Source organism: Euphorbia lathyris, chromosome 1, assembly GCF_963576675.1.
Source record: "Euphorbia lathyris chromosome 1, ddEupLath1.1, whole genome shotgun sequence".
Taxonomy (NCBI): domain Eukaryota; kingdom Viridiplantae; phylum Streptophyta; class Magnoliopsida; order Malpighiales; family Euphorbiaceae; genus Euphorbia; species Euphorbia lathyris.
In genome coordinates this window covers 105,463,730-105,485,144 of record NC_088910.1, presented here as the reverse complement: position 1 = coordinate 105,485,144, position 21,415 = coordinate 105,463,730, and the positions used below count along the sequence as shown (strand labels likewise).

The 21,415-nt window shown below is 34.9% G+C and overlaps 1 protein-coding gene and 1 pseudogene across 2 annotated transcripts; one reads left to right on the top strand and one right to left on the bottom strand.

The window, feature by feature from the left end:
• The first annotated feature begins 227 nt into the window (after positions 1-227).
• Positions 228-7,826, top strand: LOC136210377 (xylogalacturonan beta-1,3-xylosyltransferase). Of its 2 annotated transcripts, none has more exons than XM_066001742.1 (5): positions 228-446; positions 955-1,269; positions 1,366-1,843; positions 1,934-2,064; positions 2,368-2,489. In XM_066001742.1, exons 3-5 carry the CDS (start codon positions 1,400-1,402, stop codon positions 2,432-2,434), a joined length of 642 nt encoding a protein of 213 aa, XP_065857814.1. In that variant the 5' UTR covers positions 228-446; positions 955-1,269; positions 1,366-1,399; the 3' UTR covers positions 2,435-2,489. The 2 variants fall into 2 exon arrangements, with proteins under 2 accessions (XP_065857814.1, XP_065857813.1); XM_066001741.1 differs by lacking the exon at positions 2,368-2,489 and adding an exon at positions 7,469-7,826 and having other exon boundaries at positions 232-446.
• Positions 7,827-12,279: 4,453 nt separating this feature from the next.
• On the bottom strand, positions 12,280-12,568 carry LOC136210403 (uncharacterized; annotated as a pseudogene).
• Positions 12,569-21,415: the final 8,847 nt, after the last annotated feature.

The following is a 21,415-nucleotide window of genomic DNA, read 5'->3' as shown; positions in this document are numbered from 1 at the left end:
TTTGCCGAGACGATCAGGAACCGGACAAAGCTCGGTTCCGCTCGGCTCAATTATAGCTCGCACAATATTTTTCCATGGAATAAAATAAATCCTAAATTTAGGATTTAGAGTTTTTTTATTTTATTATTTTTATAGATATTTCTTTCTGAAAAGGAATTGCTAAATTTAGTGACCATGAAATACCATGCTAAAAGGAAAAATAAAAACACATGACACGAATAAGAAAATGGGAGGACCCAAGGAAAAAAAAAAGTCATATATAAGCAAACAGCAGTCAGTTAGCGTGTCTCTCGCCATCGCATGGTTTTCCCTGAATCTTCAAACTAACTTCTTTCTTTTTCTTTCTTTCTTTCAACTGCTACGAAACTTTTTCCAATTTTGATTCCTTTCTCTCTGTTCAATCTTTATCTTTCTTCATTTCATCCTCAACCCCTCGACTCCTCCAGGTACTTTCTTTTCAATTCTCTTTCGCTCTAGCTTCCCTTTCTCATACTCGATCTTTAATTGCACGCACTCTTTAATGTTGAATGTTTGAACTTGTTCTTGTTGTTTAATTTATTAAATTAAAAATGATGGTTATGAAATCCTGTGATTTTCATATTAAACCAAGATTATGTATGATTATGAATCAACATTTATAAAACTATACTGAGCAAGTACCCTATTTTAGCTCAATTGGTTTTTCTCATCTTCAATACATATGTGCTGGGTTTTAGACAACATTGAATTTCAACTAGAATCCTGTTATAGAAATTGGAAACTTCTTAATAAATCCTATTTGGTAAAGGGATTATACTTTTAGGATAGCAAGTGTTGTTTGCCTATTTATTTGCGTTAGAGAGTTTTGGAATTTGTGCTCTTGGGTATGCATATATAAAAACATTTGGGTGTAATTGAGTCTCATGAGATTTGAGAGTTACTAATGAATTATGTGCTCCTCACCCGTCGATGTAGGAACAAAAAAAGGAAAAAATTCCGCATATGCAGCTGGTTATAATCAATAACCGATACAATACCTAACACAACTTGTTGTGACTTTGAGGTGACTAGCCTTTTTGTGCATCTCACCCTCCTTAGCTGGGGAAAATTGTTGGATTATATGGATCTCACTTTCTTCAATCAGATACCTCGTTTATGATTTCAGTACCTTCAGCCAAATTGAGAATGGTGGAATATGGAAGGATTTTAATGGGATGTCGAAAAAACGAAACTCTTTCTCAGGCATTGGCAAGGCTACCATGTTTTTCAATTCAGTAATAACTTCCTCAGGTAACCAAGTGATTGAAATTTAAGTTGAGTCTATGGTCATATTAGAAGGGTTTTTTTTTATTTTTTTTATTGAATCAATACTTTGTTCAATGACAGGACTATGAATTGTTTTACAATGATGAGATAAAGTATGTATTGTGGCCGTAGTGTAGCTTCTGTGATGATGAGAGAAATTTTGCGGCATTGCTTGTGCAACAGCTTTATATGGAGAAAATTGCTTTTGGCCAGTATTATAACAACAGCAACAGGGATTTTGATTTCATCTTTTATATTTCCTCATCCATTGAACCTGTGGTTACAATCACAACCCGAAATGGTTTTGTCGAACGCATCTTTGAATAGTAGCATGCAATCAAGAGAGATTGTTTCCGAGGCAAGAATTGAACAATTACATAAACCTACAGCCCCTATTATTGCAGTAAATTTGACACTGCCATCTAAGGAAGCTAATGCCAGAGTCTTCGAAAAGAAAGAATCTGTAGCCAAAAAGAGAAGGAAGAAGATTAAGGTTTATAATGATGCAAAGTTTGCATCTCCTGTGCCAGAGCGCATTGTTCCACCACGTCAATTGCAGGTTGAGTATTGAGAAATTAACCTTATATTTTGTTTTGTTGTTATGGGAACTCTAGCAATGATCCATTTTCTCGTGTCATGACTAATTCAGAAATATATTTGGTCCTTGTCACCAAATGATGCCCTTCTGTATGCTAGAAAAGAGATTGAGCATGCCCCAATGGTTAAAGATGATCCTTATCTACACGCCCCAATATTTCGGAATCTTTCAGTTTTCAAGAGGTATGTTTCAAATATTTCTCCATCATTGGTTTCATTATGCTTAATTTATAATGACTCCTTGCATTATGATAATCAATGAATCAATGTTAGGTAAAGTTGTTTGTTTTTAAGGTGAATAACTCACTTCATTTTATGGAGGCAAATTCATCATGAGACCCGTGATCATTCCGATTTTGGTGGATTGAGCCTCTGATCTATCATTTCGAGTCATCAAACTCTTGATCATTTACTTTCTGGTCACATTAAGCAATTCACTCACATTTCTGCTAACTTTGTAACTCACTCTTCTCAAAATGCTGTCAGGTCATCTAAATCATGTTATAATACTTCCTTTGAGTCAAGCCACCTGATGACATTTTGTAAGGGATGAAGAGTTTTTAAAAGCACGTTTGTTGCGATTTAAGGGTTATACGACGGGTTCAAAGGTATTTTTTGTTCTTCGATCCATCTATTACTCCAACTGAATGGAAATGTATTAAAATGAAAGATCAGGGGCTCAATCCACCAATATCGAAATAATCAGGGCATTCAAGATGCTTTTTTCCTTCTTTACGGAATATATGTAATATGGAGATGAATATCTTTGCTTATGCATTAGCTGTGGCCTCGGATTGGTCTTTATCTTGTTCCCCTGTGGGTTCAGAGCTGCGAGAGAGTCTCAGGGTCTCTAATCAATTTGGATGGGTTTTGGCATTTCATTAAAATTTACTTAATTTTTATGATTCGACACCATCTGCATTCATTTAGGAGGTCTAAGACTTGCATTTGATTGCTGCATCTTAACTTGATACATTTTATTTTCATTCGTCTTTGTCATATGATACCGATACATGAGCTCCTCAAACCAAATTATATAACAAAATAGAACATGAGTGACTTGTTCCTCCACATCTCATTTTTAGTTTCAGGAATTGGCTGATCGTGTATCTATATCATTAAGTGACTGTTACTTCACGTCAACACCTAGTTCTTAGTTGGAAGAATGATGCATATACTAGCAGAAGTTACTGCAGTTTCCCCTTGAAAAAGATGCATTTCTTTGTGCCTGTAAAGTACATCGAAACAGAAGTCAATTGAAAAACCAGAATTAAGCACATTTCCCTACAACAACAACAACAACAAAGCCTTAGTCCCGAAATGATTCGGGGTCGGCTAACATGAACCATCATATAAAACCGTGAAAATCAAGTCGTGTCAGCGACACAGATTCGCTCCCTCCACTCCGCCCTATCCACTACCATATTTTCCTCAATTCCCAATAAACTCATATCACTCTCGATCACCCTCCTCCAAGTTTGCTTAGGTCTTCCCCTACCCCTCACCACTACATCCCTTTGCCACTCTTCGGTTCTCCTAACCGGCGCATCAAGCGCTCTACGTCTCACATGGCCAAACCACCTTAGTCGGTTTTCTCTCATTTTATTCTCAATAGATGTGACCCCTACTTTTGTCCTAATTATTTCATTACGCACCCGGTCCTTTCTCGTGTGACCACACATCCATCTCAACATACGCATCTCCGCCACCGACATCTTATGGATGTGGCAGTGTTTCACTGCCCAACACTCCGTACCATATAACAATGCTGGTCTAATTGCCGTCCGGTAGAATTTTCCCTTCAATCTATTAGGCATGCCGGGATCACAAAGGAAACCCGTAGCACTCTTCCACTTCGACCAACCAGCTTTAATCCTATGAGCAATATCTCCATCTACTTCTCCATCCGTTTGGATAATAGATCCTAAATACCGGAAGCAATCCGAGGCCTGAACAACTCTCCCATCTAGGGTGATTGTCCCTGCCTCCCTACTCCTACGGCCGCTAAACTTACACTCCAAATATTCTGTCTTACTTCGACTCAACTTAAAGCCTCTAGATTCTAGAGTTTGCCTCCATAGTTCCAACTTCATCTCCACTCCTTCTTTCGTCTCATCAACCAACACAATATCATCTGCAAACAGCATGCACCATGGTATACCATCTTGAAGTGAACTTGTTAGTTCATCCATAACGATGGCAAAAAGAAATGGGCTTAGTGCGGAACCTTGATGCACTCCAATCGTAATAGGAAACTCTTCAGTCTTCCCAACACTAGTACGTACACTCGTGCATACTCCCTCATACATGTCCTTTATGATGTCAATATATTTCCGCGAAATGCCTTTCCTTGTCAAGGCCCACCAAAGTACTTCCTTTGGTACCTTATCATATGCTTTCTCCAAGTCAATGAAAACCATATGCAAGTCTTTCTTCTTATTTCGATAGTGCTCCATTAATTGTCTCATTAGATGGATGGCTTCCATAGTTGATCTTCCCGGCATAAAGCCAAACTGGTTTTCCGAGATCTTCACCGTCCTCCTTAGCCTTTGTTCAATCACTCGCTCCCAAAGTTTCATAGTATGACTCATTAATTTGATTCCCCGATAGTTGGCACAATCTTGGACATCGCCTTTGTTCTTATACAAAGGGATTAAGGTACTTTTCCTCCATTCTGATGGCATCTTATTGTTTCTCCAAATTTTGTTGAAGAACGTCGTCAACCATTCGATTCCTCTTTCTCCCAAACATCTCCAAATCTCAATAGGGATGCCATCAGGTCCTACTGCTTTCTTCAACTTCATCTTACTTAATGTCATTTTGACTTCACCCTTTTGAATTCTCCGCAGGCATTCATGATTTATCATATCGTGATGGATACTTATATCTCCAACATCTTGTTGGCGATCTCCATTAAATAAGTCATCAAAATAGGACCTCCATCGTTCTTTGATATCCTTATCTCCAACTAGGACTTTCTGGTCCACATCCTTCACACATTTAACTTTTCCGAGATCTCGCGTCTTCCTATCTCTCATCCGAGCAATTCTATATATGTCTCTTTCCCCTTCTTTCGTATCCAATCTTGTATACAGATCCCGATTCACCTTTGCTCTAGCATCTCGTATGACCTTCTTTACTTCCCTTTTAGCCTCTTTGTATTTTTCGTAGTTCTCGTCACTCCTACATTTCCCCAATAGTTTATAGGATTCTCTCTTACTCTTTACTGCTTGTCGTACTTCTTCTGTCCACCAAGATGTGTCCTTACCCGGTGGCATGCTACCTTTAGATTCCCCTAGAACTTCCTTCGCTACTTCCCTTATACTATGCTCCATCTTATTCCATATCGAATCTATATCTGAATCCATATTGCAAGTCCAAATATCTTTTTTGGTCATCTCATCCACAAATTTTTGTTGATTCTCCCCTTGCAATTTCCACCACTTAATCTTAGTCTCTACTTGAGGTGTTTGTTTTCTTATACATTTCCTACTTCGAAAATCTAGCACCACTACTTTATGTTGGGTTGTCGTACTCTCACCAGGGATCACCTTACAATCAATATAACTCTTTCTCCGAGCACTCCTTACTAAGAAGAAGTCGATTTGGCTCGCATTACCGCCACTCCGATAAGTCACTAAGTGGGATGTTCTCTTCATAAACCATGTGTTCATGATACTCAAGTCATAGGCTGATGCGAATTCCAAAATATCATTTCCTGCTTCATTCTTATCTCCAAAGCCATACCCTCCATGAACACTCTCAAACCCATCTCGCCTAGAACCCACGTGTCCATTGAGATCACCCCCTAGTACCATTTTTTCATCCCTAGGAACCTGTTGCACCACTTCCTCTAAGTCATCCCAAAAAGCTTGTCTTATAGACACATCTAATCCTATTTGTGGCGCATATGCACTAATGACATTCACAACCTCATCCCCTATCACTAGCTTAACACTCATAATTCTATCGCTCTTCCTAGACACCGCTACTACCTCATCAATATACTCCCTATCAATAAGAATACCTACTCCATTTCTACCCTTATCCTTTCCTGAGTACCAAAGCTTATAACCCCAAGGAGCTATCTCTCTAGCCTTGGCTCCAACCCACTTGGTTTCTTGTAGGCATAATATATTTATTCTCCTCCTCTTCATAACATCTACAATTTCAGCTAATCTTCCTGTCAAAGAACCTATGTTCCATGTCCCAAAGCGTAACCTACTACCTTTACCCCTACCCCTACCATTACCGTGGACTAGCTTATTTACCCGCAACCCTTGCATATTTGACACCACCCCCGGGTCCTGGGGTGGCGCGCCGCTTCGGGGCGACGACCTATCAATGTAATTTTGATACTGAGGATTTTGATCTGTTTTTGAATATGACGTATTACTCACAGGTTCAGATCATAGAAGCTTCTTATATAAACGTCGGCTTTGGCTGAATTAAGATATTACTGCATCACAAATGCTTATTATTAAGTGAATTATCAATGAAAAAGAAAGCTTTCATAACACTAAGAGTCAAAATCTTTTGATTATGTTATAATATCGGTATAGTTTTCATCTTTGCTTAGATGATAAGAATAAGATAATATGAAAAGAACTACTTCATTGAGTATATTATAGCTTATTCTAGTTATCTACTGAGAAATTTCGTGTTCATTTGCAACTTGTTCAACTACTGCAAGTGCCTCAATAACAGTTTGCTTATTCTTATCACATTGCAAAGTTTCTGGTAAAACTCACTTACAGTCACTTAAGTTTTTACAATGTACAATAAGATCTTAAAACTTCATTTTGTATCAATAAAATAACTTATCTTTGCATTTTGTACCAAATAGTCACTTTGCATTTTGTACCATCAGTTGACACCCATTTTCTCTTACTCCCAACCTTAGTTGACCTAACTAACCTAATAAATGGGTGCCATGTGGCAATAAATTCACCTGGCACTCGCATGTCCTCATTGAATTGACTAAGCGTCCTAGTCAGTATTTTCGTTGAGAATTTAGCCTAAAAATGTTCAAAGTGACTTTATTGGTACAAAATGCAAGTATGATTTATTTTATTGATACAAAATGAATTCTTGTGACCTTATTGGGATATCGTCCAAACTTACGATTGTTGATGTGATTTACCCCCAACTTAAAGTCACTTTGAACATTTTCAAGCCAAATTTTCGTCGTAAATGCTTACTAGGACGCCTAGTCAGTTTAATCAATCCATCTAAGTGCCACGTGTATTAATTTACTGTCACTTGGTACATTTTCTCTTACCTCCCAACCTTAGTTGACCTAACTAACCTAATAAACGGGTGCCACGTGGCAATAAATTAATACATGTGGCACTTACATGTCCTGATTGAATTGACTAAGTGTCTTAGTCAGTATTTCCGGCGAGAATTTGTCCTGAAAACTTTTAAAGTGACTTTCTTGGTACGAAATGCAAATACGAGTTATTTTATTGATACAAAATGAATTTGTGTGACCTTATTAGGATCGTCCAAATTTAAGTGACTGTCGATGCGATTTACCCCCAAACTTTCTGTGTGATTGATTTGTTCTTTTTTCCCTTGAATTTAGGAGCTATGAGTTGATGGAACTGATCCTGAAAGTCTACATCTACCCTGATGGAAAGAGGCCGATCTTCCATCAACCACGGCTGCAGGGAATTTATGCATCTGAAGGATGGTTTATGAAGTTCATGCAGGAAAACAGACAGTTTGTTACAAGGGATCCCCAAAAAGCCCACTTATATTATCTTCCATACAGTGCACACCAACTTGAGCTGTCACTTTATCATCCTAAATTGCATGACTTGAGGCCATTGTCAATTTTCTTGCGAGATTATGTCAATATGATTTCTGCAAAGTATCCGTTCTGGAGCCGCACACATGGGAGGGATCATTTTCTTGTTGCCTGCCATGATTGGGTAAGTTAACCTTTTATTCGATGTTCCTCACCTCATAACATAGAAAGTTAGGGGATTCATAGTGATCAAAGTCGTGCCTCAGGCTCAAGGCTCCAGGTATGTCGCCTGAGAAGTCAAAAGGTGGGCTCTGTTCAAGAGGCCACCTTTGTGAGCCTAGTGCCTTGTTGGAGGCGCGCCTAGGCTCAATTTTAAAAGAAAACTAGGATTCCAGATTAAAAAGTGCTTGTTTTAATCTCGTCCCTTATTTATATAATTTTTGGTTGAAGAATGTGCTTATCATACTAGAGTAGGAGAATAAATACCTCTACTTTAATTCCTATCCCTAGGCTAAAGGAGAAAGCTAAAGTAACATGTTCTAGTGTTCGGAAAAGCACTCTTACAGTTCTTGAGATTGAGAACTTTGAAGATGAATTTGATATTGGAGAGATAATTGTGGTACCGGTGACTTTGATGAGTGATGAATATGGACTATTAGACTATTAACTTAGGATATGATTTTAGATTTAGAATATATTATTATCTATGAAGCACCGATACGGGTAAACATACGGGTACGCGTACGGGTACAGCAAACGACATTTCTAAAAAATATGAGATACGGGTACGGGGGATACGACAAATTTTATATATAATTAATAGGGTAAATTACATATGTTGTGTACAACCTTTGCTCTAAATCACACTTTGGTGTACAACCAAAATTTTGTCACACTAAACCGTATGAACTTCAGGTGACCTCCCACTAAAGTGTACAGCCGGTTTTTATGACCGGTCAACGCTGGTCAAAATTGCCACATCATCATTTTTCATTATAACATTAAAAAAGTGGGACCCACTCTTTATAAAATTACTAAAATAGCCTTATCCTTTATCAATTTACTAAATTACCCTCATCTTCTTCCTTCAACCCCTCACTCATATTTCTCTCTCGCCTTCCGTAAGTATCACCAATTTGATATTCACCTGCAAATGTTTTCCACAATTGAATCAATATTAATATTTTCGTCTCTTCTCCTCCATACCAGACATGCTTGCCTTCTCTCCCTTTAACAATTTAGCTTCACATTCTTTTTCTATATATATGAATTCATCTTCCCCATATCTCCATCTTCCTTCTAAATCTTCTCCTCTTTCGCAAAATCGCATCTTTGATGCGGATTGACATAAACCCCCAAATTCAATTCGATTCCGCATATTATGGGTTTGGCCTCGGAGCCTTTTATCGCGCTCTGTTCATGTTTTTTTCTTCTGCTGAGCTTGATTCTGGTTGTTAATGGCCATATTCCAACAACCCTTGATGGACCCTTTTAGCCAGTGATTATCCCTTTAGATAAAAGCTTTCGCGGACATGCTGTTGACTTGCCTCCTACTGATCCTCGATTGCAGAGGATTGTTCACGGTTTTGAACCTGAACAGATTTCACTTTCTCTCTCTGCTTCTCATTTTAGTATGGATTTTTTGATTCAATTGTTTCTCTATATGGGTATATCATAATTAAGCAGTGTTGAAAGTTCAATTTGGATTCATGTTTAGTACTTCGTGGAAAACATTTTTTCTGGTGAATATCAAATTGGTGATACTTATGGAAGGGGGAGAGAGAAATGGGAGCGAGAGATTGAAGGAAGAAGATGAGGGTAATTTAGTAAATTTATAAGAGATAAGGTTATTTTAGTAATTCTATAAAGAGTGGACCCTACTTTTTTTAATGCTATAATAAAAAATGATGATGTGGCAACTTTGACCAGCGTTGACCGGTCATAAAAACCGGCTGTACACTTTAGTGGGAGGTCACCTGAAGTTTGTACGGTTTAGTATGACAAAATTTTGGTTGTACACCAAAGTGTGATTTAGGATAAAAGTTGTACACTACATGTAATTTACCCATAATTAATAATATATATCATTTATAATGAAAAATTCAAAAGATATATAAATATATAAATCACAAATCATATTCATAAAGTCATTATAAAAACACAAATATACTAGTGGGTGGGGTTATTTAATTTTTAATCCTTTTACTTTATGAGTTTAAAAAAAAACCTATACTTTCAAAGTTTTTTTAATAAAACCCCTAAAGTATCCCCGACGTGTCCCGGAGTGTTCCCGGCGTGTCCCCTAATTTAAAAAAAGAAAAGAAAAAAGGGGATACTTCCCAACCGTGTCCCGTATGTATCCTGCCATGTCCCCGCCGTGTCCCCGTACCCGGAGTATCGGATACGCGTACGTTGACCTCCGAGAAGTATCGGTGCTTCATAGATTATTATTATTTATGATCATGAAATAGTTAATAGTTAAATTCGAATTTACTCGTGCTTGAATTATGATTAGGCTTAAAGCACTTTTTGACCCCTGACCTATCCAAAATTTGTGCATTTGGCCCCTGATCTATTATTTGGTCATATTTGGTCCCTAACCTATCAAATTAGATAAAATCCAACCCATATTGAATGAAAAATTAACTGTGTTGAAAAATTAACGGCAATAACCAATACAAAAATGACACATGATACATAAATAAAATTAATTTTCACTCTATCGGAACACTAGAAAAGTTTTTAGGATTTTTTTTACTATGTAAAATAGTTACTATTGTCATCTCTAGTTGAAAATTAATTTTATTTATGTGTCATGTGTCGTTTTTGTATTGGTGACTGTTGTTAATTTTCTAACAAAGTTAATTTTCCATTCAATATGGGTTGAATTTTATCTAATTTGATAGGTCAGGGGTCAAATGTGATCAAATAATAGATCAGGGGCCAAATGCACAAATTTTGGATAGGTCAAGGGCCAAAAGATGCTTTAAGCCTTATGATTAAGATGATGGATAATTGGATATGGTTTAGTATTTCACTATTTATTGCATTTAGTTTTTTTTTTTTGAAAATATTGCATTTAGAAATGTTAATTTTTGTTTTTTAATGTGATATTTTTGTTTGCAAAAGAGAGGATATATGTTTTACACAGATAGCAAAAAAGAAAAAGAAAAAGAGGAATTTGACTAACTATGTTAGTTTCTGATGATATGACACGTTGATTTCGATGACATGACATATTGACTTTGCTGATGTGGCATAATGAAGCATTGAATTTTGCTGACGTATCATGTTGATTTCATGATAAGCCGTACTAGTCAAATTTCTTTTTTTTTTTTTTTTTTTTTGTTGACCATGTAAAGCAGGTCTTTGCAAAAAAAAAAAGAAATCACACTATATTTGCAAACCGATCGCAAGGGTTTTTGTTTTTATTTTTTGTATTTTTCCCTATTTGTTTTTTCTTTAAAGTGTCTTGTGTCGCTTAAGACGTGGGCTTGTGCCTAGGCTTCAGACCCCTGGTGTTTTACTGGGCCTTCTGCCTATGTTAACTATGACTCAACATAATTGTTTTATGGCCTAATACATCGGTTGTCCCCTGTACTTGGCCCAAAGCTTCAACCACCTCCTGAACTTTCAAAAGTTTCAAATGACCTCTTATTTTTATGCAATTGCATTCAATAACCCTATATTTCTCAATAGAATTTGTTTGATGTAGAAAATGGGTGACACGCTCCATTACGTGTTAAAGTGCTCACTACGTGTCAAATAGACAAATAATTAGGAACTTTTAAAAGTTCATGGGACAATTGAAGTTTTGAGGTTATTGAATGGAATTGGACAAGAATAAGGAGTTATTGAATGTAATTGGATAAGAATAAGGGGTCATTTGGAACTATTGACATTTCAGAAGGGAAGTTGAAGTTTTGGCAAGTATAGGCAACAGATGTATGAAGCCTTGTTTTATTGATAATCTGTTTCTTAGATATGGGCATAGGAGAATAGTTTATTCTAAATAGGAATCTAATAATGCAAAAGCAAAACATATTAGTATTCAAACTGCTCTAATTTTACACTGGGGTCGGCTGCTGTTAGGCCTGCTACTGTTACTGGGGCAGCACTGCTAGTGCTGACATTATTCTAATTGGAAGAACTTTGTGGGGTTTAAAATAAAATCAGCCACATTAGTTCCAAAAAGAGTATAGTGCTCATCTAATTCTTTTAAAATTCAGAGGAACCATTCAAACCATGTTTGCTTACCAAACTTTCCTCTCCGATTTTTCAACCCTTTTGCAGGGTCCGTACACATTAACTATGCACAATGAACTAGCCAAAAACACAATCAAGGCTCTGTGCAATGCTGATGTATCTGAAGGTATTTTTAATGCTAACAAGGACATTTCCCTGCCTGAAACTACGATAAGGACACCGAGAAGACCACTCCGAAACGTTGGTGGTGGAATAAGGGTATCACAGCGTCCGATCCTTGCCTTTTTCGCTGGAAATATGCACGGCAGGGTCAGGCCAGAGCTTCTAAAGCACTGGAAAAACAAAGACGAAGACATGAGAATTTACGGGGTACTACCTTCGAGAATATCTCGAAACATGAACTATGTTCAACACATGAAATCTAGTAGATATTGTATATGTCCAATGGGGTATGAAGTGAACAGCCCCCGAATCGTGGAGTCCATATATTACGAGTGCGTGCCTGTAATAATTGCAGATAATTTCGTTCTTCCTTTTAGTGATGTGTTAGATTGGAGTGCTTTCTCTATCGTCGTGGCCGAGAAGGATATTCCCAAACTGAAGGAGATTCTATTAGCTGTCCCATTGAAAAGATACTTAACAATGCTGACTAATTTAAAGATGCTGCAGAAGCATTTCCTTTGGAATCCAAGACCTCTCAGATATGATTTATTCCACATGATTCTGCATTCCATCTGGTTTAGCAGGCTGAACCAAATTCAAATTTCAGACTCGTGATAAATCCTTTGTTCCAGGAAAATCAGGTAATAATAACAGCAAACAGTATAATCAAACGGCTCGAAGCTATGATGAAAGTATTCTCTTTCTGCACATCTTTGGACAGCATATTCTATTACTGTTAGATTCCTCTGCCTAACAACAATGATTGTACTAGGTACAAGAGAAGATGGAGTTTCTGTGTGTTGGGAAAAGATAGATTCTGTCCTTGTACCTTGTGATAATAGTAATACAAGAAAAAGTAGACAGATAGAGGCTGCTTTTGTTCTATCTCATCTAACTTTCCTTGTGCAAAATTGACTTTGGAAAAATGGGATATTCTGTTTACAGAAGATTCAGGAATCTTATTATTGCATACAACAGAACTGAAGTCTTTGAGGTATAAAACTCAAGTAGTTGTTGGACTTTTCTGTTTATACAGTGTAAACTCAAACATTGTATTATTGTACATAGAAATTCAGAACAGACTTCATTTGAATTATTTGGTCTCAGATCCAATTTAAAATAAGATTCTTACAAGTTCTTTATATGTAAATAAAAAAAAAAATTACTTTTGAAAATTAAAAATACAAATTGGAATGCAAATAAAATAAGAAAACGTTCTATTAACCGAATTTTATACTCATATAATCTAGATAGCTTTTTGCGTTACAAATTAAACCAAACTGACATTAGTGAAAAAGAGGAAAAAAACATTGAACCTGAGTGAAACTAGGCCCTGTTTAATAACTTAAGAAATCATTTAATTTAATAGTTCACCACTTATTTATTTTAAGTCAATTCTTTAACAACTTAAATTATTCAGTTAATAATAATTATTTTATTGTTTTTTTTTTGTAGAATTATTTTATTGTTTTACTTGTTAGCTTTTACTTAAAAAGATAAATTTGGACAGAAAGTAATATTAAATTAATAAAGTAGATTTTTTTTTTTACAAAATATAGATGAATCTAAAAATAAAAATAAAAATAAATTAATTGAATGCACCAAAACATAAAGACAAGGAAAAATAATATAAACAAGTCTGGTCGGTTTTGGTTAATCAAATTTTCAAAATTTTAAAATTAAGATATTTAGAATTAAACTATTCTGAAAATAAAATTTTGAATTAAATCAAACCTATTTTTTTTAAATAATTAGTGAGTGTATTTATTCAATGTTGAGATATGTAGATTTCTAGAAGAATGTTGAAATTGAATCCGAGAACAGAATTTTGTGGTCCTTTTCTCCTCGATTATATAGTTTTAAATTATTGGTTTGGTTGCATTAAAATTTGTGCATTGCAATCACATTATTAAAATCCTAATATTGTCCGTTATAGAAGAATTATTCAATTAGTATACAGAATCAATCCCAGCTATAATTGTAAATGTTCATCTCATGTGTGGCACTAGTGAACATTTTGTTTGATAGTGTTAGCAACTTGATTATTTTGATGAATTTCAAAATTATATAATAATAATAATAAAGGGATAAAAGTCTTTTTGCTTTTGATATTATCATAAACTTCAATTTTGTCTGCATACTACAAAATGGATCAATTTTACTTTCAACCTCAAAATCATACCTCAATTTTATTATTTTATTTCCGTTTTATCTTTAGAATTAATAAAACTGATTTTATCAATCTAACTATAAAACTAATAGATTTTTTTATAATGATTATCAACCAAAATAATTAGGAACATACGCATAATCTGTTTTAATTAACAATTAATTAAAACTTATTTATCTTTAAAATTAATTAATCAAAACAATTTGTTAATTAATCCTAACTATAAATATTTATTCAATCCTATTGAAAACTTCTAAATTTTCATATATGAAATAACGGATTTAACGATGGCTCTGATACCACTGTTGGAAATTAGGCTAAGGTATAGCAGGAAATATAAATTTTTTAACCTATTTCCATAAACCACAAGATCCGTTAACCGTTATTTCATATAAAGAAGGATAAGAAGAAATACCTTTTAGAAGTTCTATCTACCGTTGCAAACGAAGTGCCCACAACTTCAAAAGAGATAGAAACTGTCTACCAATCTGCCCCTATCCGAAACAGACCTTCCAGACCTCCGAACGACAATCCCTTCGGTGGAAACGTGGAAGAATATGTCTAGAAGCTCCTGTCCAAAAATCACGACGATCCGACGGTTCAATCTCCGGGAATCCGCGAAATCGTGAACTGACCTGATGTAGGAGTAGTAAAACGAATTTCTCCATTTTGTTTGTTTTTCTTCTTCGAGTTCCCAAACACGAAATAAAACACGGGAAGATTAATTTAGAATCAACCGTTGAATAGCAACCAAAGTAGATTGCCTCTAATTAATCAACACAAGATCAAGGATAAAAGAAATAGATGAAAATCAATTTATCAAACGAAGCCGTAGAGAAATCTCGTCCTCGAACTAGGGGTGTCGAATTTTCTCTCTCTTGGACTATGTGAATTTCGAAAATCACAAGTAGAGTATGGCTTTCTTGGATTCGAAAATCTCAAGGGAAAGGGTATTTATAATCTCTTGTATCTAATCCCTAGTTAGATAGAAGAAGAAGCAGCTTCAGAAACACAGGAAAATAAAGAAGATATTTTCTACGATTGTAAGTCGTAACTCAGTCATGATGAAGAAAACTTCTATGATCATGGTTTGGGGGGCAGTCAAGATCAAGAGATTAATCGAGAATCCACCCTAGAATTACCTCTAATGATTCTTCCAACAACTCATGTTTTTCCAGATCCTATGATCACTATGAAGTTTGTTAACTCGAGTAGAAAATCAAGTTTGCAATCCATGATTCTACTTGTCATCAGTCTACTTCAGTTGTCCTACCATCCAGACAAGTCACGAGGTTTTTACTTCTTAACCGTGTTTATTCATTTAGACTCTAGTTTACAAATACTTTTTATTATGTGGAAAGAGAGTCATGAAAATAAGAGTCTAGACATGGAAACTCATATCCCTCTTGTAGAGATGTTACTGAGCATTTTATTGTATGAGGCGATAACATAATGTTGTACTTACAACATAGCCCATAAGACCATTTATGGTCAAAATAAGTTGGCGTTTTTGCCAGCACAAAAAAAATAGAAAATGAAAAAATATTTCAGTTTTCAAAATAAATTATTTATGTTCATGCTTCCATGTGGTTCATATTTTCTACTTTTGTTTTCGCATCTTCTTCACTTGCTTCAAACTCTAACTCACAAACCAGAACACTCAATCATTACCATTTCTAAATCGTATTTGTTATCTGTTAGTTGATTCCGGTTAATTAAAATACCCAGAACCAAGCTTTTGGTAATTATTGATCTCAAAATCATAATTTCCATCAAACAACTGTTTTGGTTAGCCCTTTTTTCCCAAAATTGATTTCATCCGCCATAAACCACCTTTTCCTTCAAAACCAATCTCAATTTCTTCGTTGATATCCAAATTATAACTCTCAACTTTCAGTTTTTTCAAAACGATTTCCTATAACCTCAATTTTCTCACTCGAAATCACCCCATTGCCATTTGATTTTTCTTACATCGGATAACTCGTGTATTCGAATTTTAAAATGATTCTGACACATCCAATTTCTACGTCAAATTCAACAAATTTCAATCTGATTATTCTAGAAGTTCATTTAGCTTAGATAAACATTATACACTCCTCAATTCAAGGCAATCGTGTCCAAATTAATTTCCATCATCATCATAGCTTCAATTTATTTTTTCATTAACCTGGAATCCTTCAAGCCATTTCCATATCATTTTCAGAAGCAATCTCTGATTCTAAAGTATCAATTATCTCAGAACCAAGATTTTGGTATTTATTTGATCCGAATCAAATTTAATCCCATCAAACAACTGTTCTGAACAACTGTTTTGATCTCAAACCATTCATCGGTCACGAGGTCAAGTTTGTGATTATTTATTTATTTTTGTACAAATTATCTCCAATAATTTCGCCGTACATATTGCTTTGTAATTTTCCTGCTTTATTTCTCACATTTTCACAAAAAAAATCAATGAGCTCAAACGAGGCTCTTATAAAAAAAAACGAAGCAAAAAAAAAAAAATGGTTCAAAATCCTAAATACATTCTTTTGTGTACAAATTTTCAATTCTAGTCAATTTATATACAAAAGAGGGGGGCAATTGTTGGCCCAAAATAAAATAAATTTTATTTTATGTATATAGAAAGCTTGGGTTTAATTTTAGGGTATAGTTTATATTCTTCTAGAAAAATAATAATGGTAAAATAAAAATAAAAATGCATTCGTAAACTCACCTCAAGTACGCGAGGCGTGCATTTCTATACGCGGGGCGTATACCACACATCCGAAGACGTTCCACTTCAGAGACTCCACTACGCGGGGCGTGCCTTCCTATACGCCACGCGTAAAAACACATCGACAAGGCGCTCCAGGATCAGAAGCACAAACACACGGGGCGTGCCTTCCTATACGCTGAGCGTATACCAGCCATCCGAAGACGTTCCACTTCAAAGGCTCCACTACGCGGGGCGTACCTTACTTTACGCCACGCGTAAAACGCATCAACAAGACGCATCAGGTTCAGAAGCTGCACTACGCAGGGCGTAGCCAGACTTACGCGGGGCGTGTTCTTTCTCTCGGCGAACTAGAGGTCAGTTCTCACCCGGAGCCCGTTGTCGATCACCGATTTCTCAGAACGCATCCGGACACAGCCACGGGCTAGCCTACAAGCTTAGCCCCATCCCCACATCTAGGCCCAAGCTTTAAGATTTTCTCTAACCACAAGGTAGTGGGATGATGTGGTATGGAAGTTAGTGGAGGTTAGTGGTAGTTGGAGGAAGTTGAGGAAGTTGATGATGTGGCAAGGTAGTGGGCAAGGTTAGAGAGAAAAATAAGGGGTAGTTGACCAATAATTACCAAAATACCACTAAATAATTACCAAAACGCCACTCCAAAAAACTATAAATAGACCCCCTCCCCTTCATAAAAAATCACACTCAATCAACACAACAAAACCCCCTTCCTAAGGTCCCTTCCAATGCTCTCTAGTTCTTAGTTCTTAAGTTCTTTTGTTCTTAGTTCTTCAAGTTCTTCTCTTGTTCTTCATTTTTCTTAGCTTCAATTCCTCCTCTAGCTCTCCTTTAGCTTTAATTCAGTTTCCAATAGCCTCTTTCCAAGTTTTTTCTATTCAATTTAGCATTCCCAAGCCTTTAATTTGCTCAATTTGCTCAATTCCTAGCTAAAACTCTGTTTTCAAATCAACTTTCCAGATTCGTCCGACTAGTTTCAAAGCCCGATTTCATCTGTTTAAAGCCATTTTTTGCTTTCAATCCCTTCGACAAAGTTGTTCCTAACGTCTTGAATTTCGATCTAGTGTATTTATTTGCCCAATTCCGTGCCCAGAAACTCTATTTACAAGCCGATCTTTCCAGCCCAAATTCTTTTAGATATTCTGTTTCCAGAATTTTCCAGATTCGTCCAGTTATTTTCAACTCTCAATTTCGTCTACTTAGCATCCGTTTTAGCCTTCGATCCCTTATAAAAGTTTGTTTCTGACCTCCTGAAGTTAAATTTAGCCTATTTATTCGTCCAATTCCGTGTTCTTAAGCGTCCAAACGAGCCTCCCGAAGTTGAGGGTTAAATCTGCCCCATTTGCCTACCACACGTTTAGTCATTGCCAAGATTATATACCATACGGGCCCGACCGGCTGCAGCTCTCCGAGGACCTCACGCCAACGCCGAAATTCAACATCAATCCGAGATAGCTACTGTGGCTCCGAGTTTGTTGTTGAATTCAAATTTATTTTATTGCATTTCAATTCTTCGTATTGATTTGTTTGTTCTAATTCAATTGATTACCTATATGTTTAATATAGAGATTTCTCAATTGTAATTTGTTTCATTTTGATGCTTACTTTGAACACGTGTACTCGAACCTTGATTTATATCAATAAAGTACCGATTTTTCATCAAATCTTGTGTCAATTTCGCACTTTAATTTCCTTTATTTACTCGTCTTCAATTTATACGCTTAGCTTTAAAGAATAATTTATCTCGCAAAGTTTCTATTATAACGGCGCGAGAGACCCAAGAGGGACTTTTTCAATCCTTGCGTCCCTCACCAATCGCTTCGTTTAGAATTCAAGTTTTGACGCGCAAATTCCATAAACTTAACCATTTTAATTGAGAGGTAATCTTCTCTGGCACGCTCGCACCCTAACCACACGTGACAAGGTTGAAAATTAGCATATTCGTAAAATATCGCTAACAATAATAATAATAATATCATAACATAATTTATATTGAAATAAACTTCATTGTAAATATAATATTCCAATATCTCTTTAATATTTTATTTAATATGTCTCAAACTTCAGCCGACCCCGAATCATTTCGGGACTAAGGCTTTGTTGTTGTTGTTGTCTCAAACTTCAATGAACAATTATCGTGTGAAACTTTATATCTATTTGTACCAAAATGCATAAAAATAAAAAATACAATCCATATCAATTAGCTAAACTCAAACTAAAAAAATGAGTGGATTTCAACATGTTCCGAATTAGAAAAATCAATCTAACTTCAATTAAAATTAAAAATTGAGTTCATAAAAAGCCGAAAATCTAAATTTTAGTTAGAGTTAACAATCAAAACGATAACACCTAGGAACATATACTAAAAAAGAATGCAAATATACAAAATCTTTATTTTAGTCATTTTGAAAAATAAATAAATAAAAAAGAAAACATGGATAAGGTAGCGAGAGGTATGAAATCTGGATAACGATAGAAATGGAATTTCATCTCTGAAAGATGAAACTATAACAACAATTGTTTAATAAAAATAAAACAATAGCACAATTGAGAAAGCCAAAAATTGAGTTCATATAAAGCCGAAAATCTAAATTTTAGTTAAGAGTTAGCAATCGAAACGGTAACACCTAGCAACATATACTAAAAAATAATACAAATTTACAAAATCTTTATTTTAGTCATTTTGAAAAAAAAGACAAATAAAAAAGAAAACATGGATAAGGTAGCGAGAGGTATGGAACCTATGTAACAACAGAAATGAAATTTCATCTCTGAAAAATGAAACTATAACAACTATTGTTTAATAAAAAGAAAACAACAACACAATTGAGAAGACAAATAACTACGACATATGAAAAAAATCGAATAATTACCTTGAGAAACATAAGAATTTCTTGTAATTTTTGACACTTTTGTGTTTTCCGGTTTTAGTTATTCATGCATCTTCTATTTCTGTCGGATTTCTTCAATTGAAGCTATCAGTTTCGAAAAAAAATAAGACAAATAAAAAAGAAAACATGGATAAGATAGCGAGAGGTATAGAACCTGGGTAACAACAGAAATGAATCTGAAAGATGAAACTATAACAACTATTGTTTAATAAAAATAAAACAACAATATAATTGAGAACAAAATAACTACAACATATGAAAAAATCGAATATTTACCTTCAGAAATATAATACTATCTATCATGACCAATGAATATAATGGTGGAATACTATCTATCATGCTTTATATAGAAGTTTATTTGTGACTTTTGGATTTCCTTTGCTTTGTGTTTTTTAATCTTCTCGTAACTCTTGCTTTCTTTTATTATTTTAATTAATAGGCTAGTAATTATTTAATATATTATAAATATAAATTTGTTATTTTTAATTAATTAAATATTTATTTTTAATTTATTAAATATTTTTAATCTGATTTTTTACTACGTTGACAACTCATCAAAAAGACCTCTAAAACACTTCTTCTCATTTCTCTCTACTTCCGTAATTATATATAGTATAGATATTATAAATATAAATTTGTTATCTTTAATTAATTAAATATTTTTAATCTGATTTTTTACTGCATTGGCAACTCATTAAAAAGACATCTAAAACACTTCTTCTCATTTCTCTCTACTTTCATAATTATATATAGTATAGATTGTGAAAATTCGGAATGTTACACGATTCTTTAATTACTGCTAGTTAACTTTTTATTGTGAGATTTTCAGTTCATAACAATGCACAGTCCCTTAAATTCGTAACACTATATAGTGGAAGACATATGTTGTGTTATTTAATAATAGGATTAATGAAAGCCAAAATAGGTTGTAATAAAAATGGTTAATTATTATTATTATATTAATACGAGTGTGACTGTCATTCTTAAATTCATACTACAAATTAAAAGTTTGTGTTCTGACAATAATGCTTTCTCCCCACTTGCCATTCACATGGCATTTTTTTTTTATTTCGCTGTATTAATCAGAAAATGTCTATATGCCTCTTAATTTATGTCATCTTGTTTTTTTTTTCTATAAATTAATTTATTATTCTCGTAAGGGCGGAGACAGGGTCTTCGACTCGGATCCCGGCCACCGAAACCATCCATGTAATTGGTGGTTTCAGCCTCCCTTTTTCTAAAACAATTGGAAATTATTAATTAACTTGTTAAGTTTATATTTTGTTACCTTAGTTCCCTTTTGCGGAAAATTCTTTCAGAAACTTCTTAATTACTCCAAATTTGTCTTGAAGTTTAGTTTTTCTTAAAAAAAAAAAAAAATGCTTGTAATTTCATTAGATAAAAAGAAATACCAACAAGCAAAATGTAAAGAATAAAATCAGTCAAGAAATTTCTATGGAACGTTTCTCCTTTATGAGAAATTTCCATGCGGCTAGGTTGAAGACTCCGCATCATGGAGGATTTTTTCTAAACCAGACTCCTAATAGGAGGGGTTCTAGTACTAAAAGGATTCGTAGAAAAAAAGGGATCCGACCCGACCTTATAAATAAATAAATATGTAT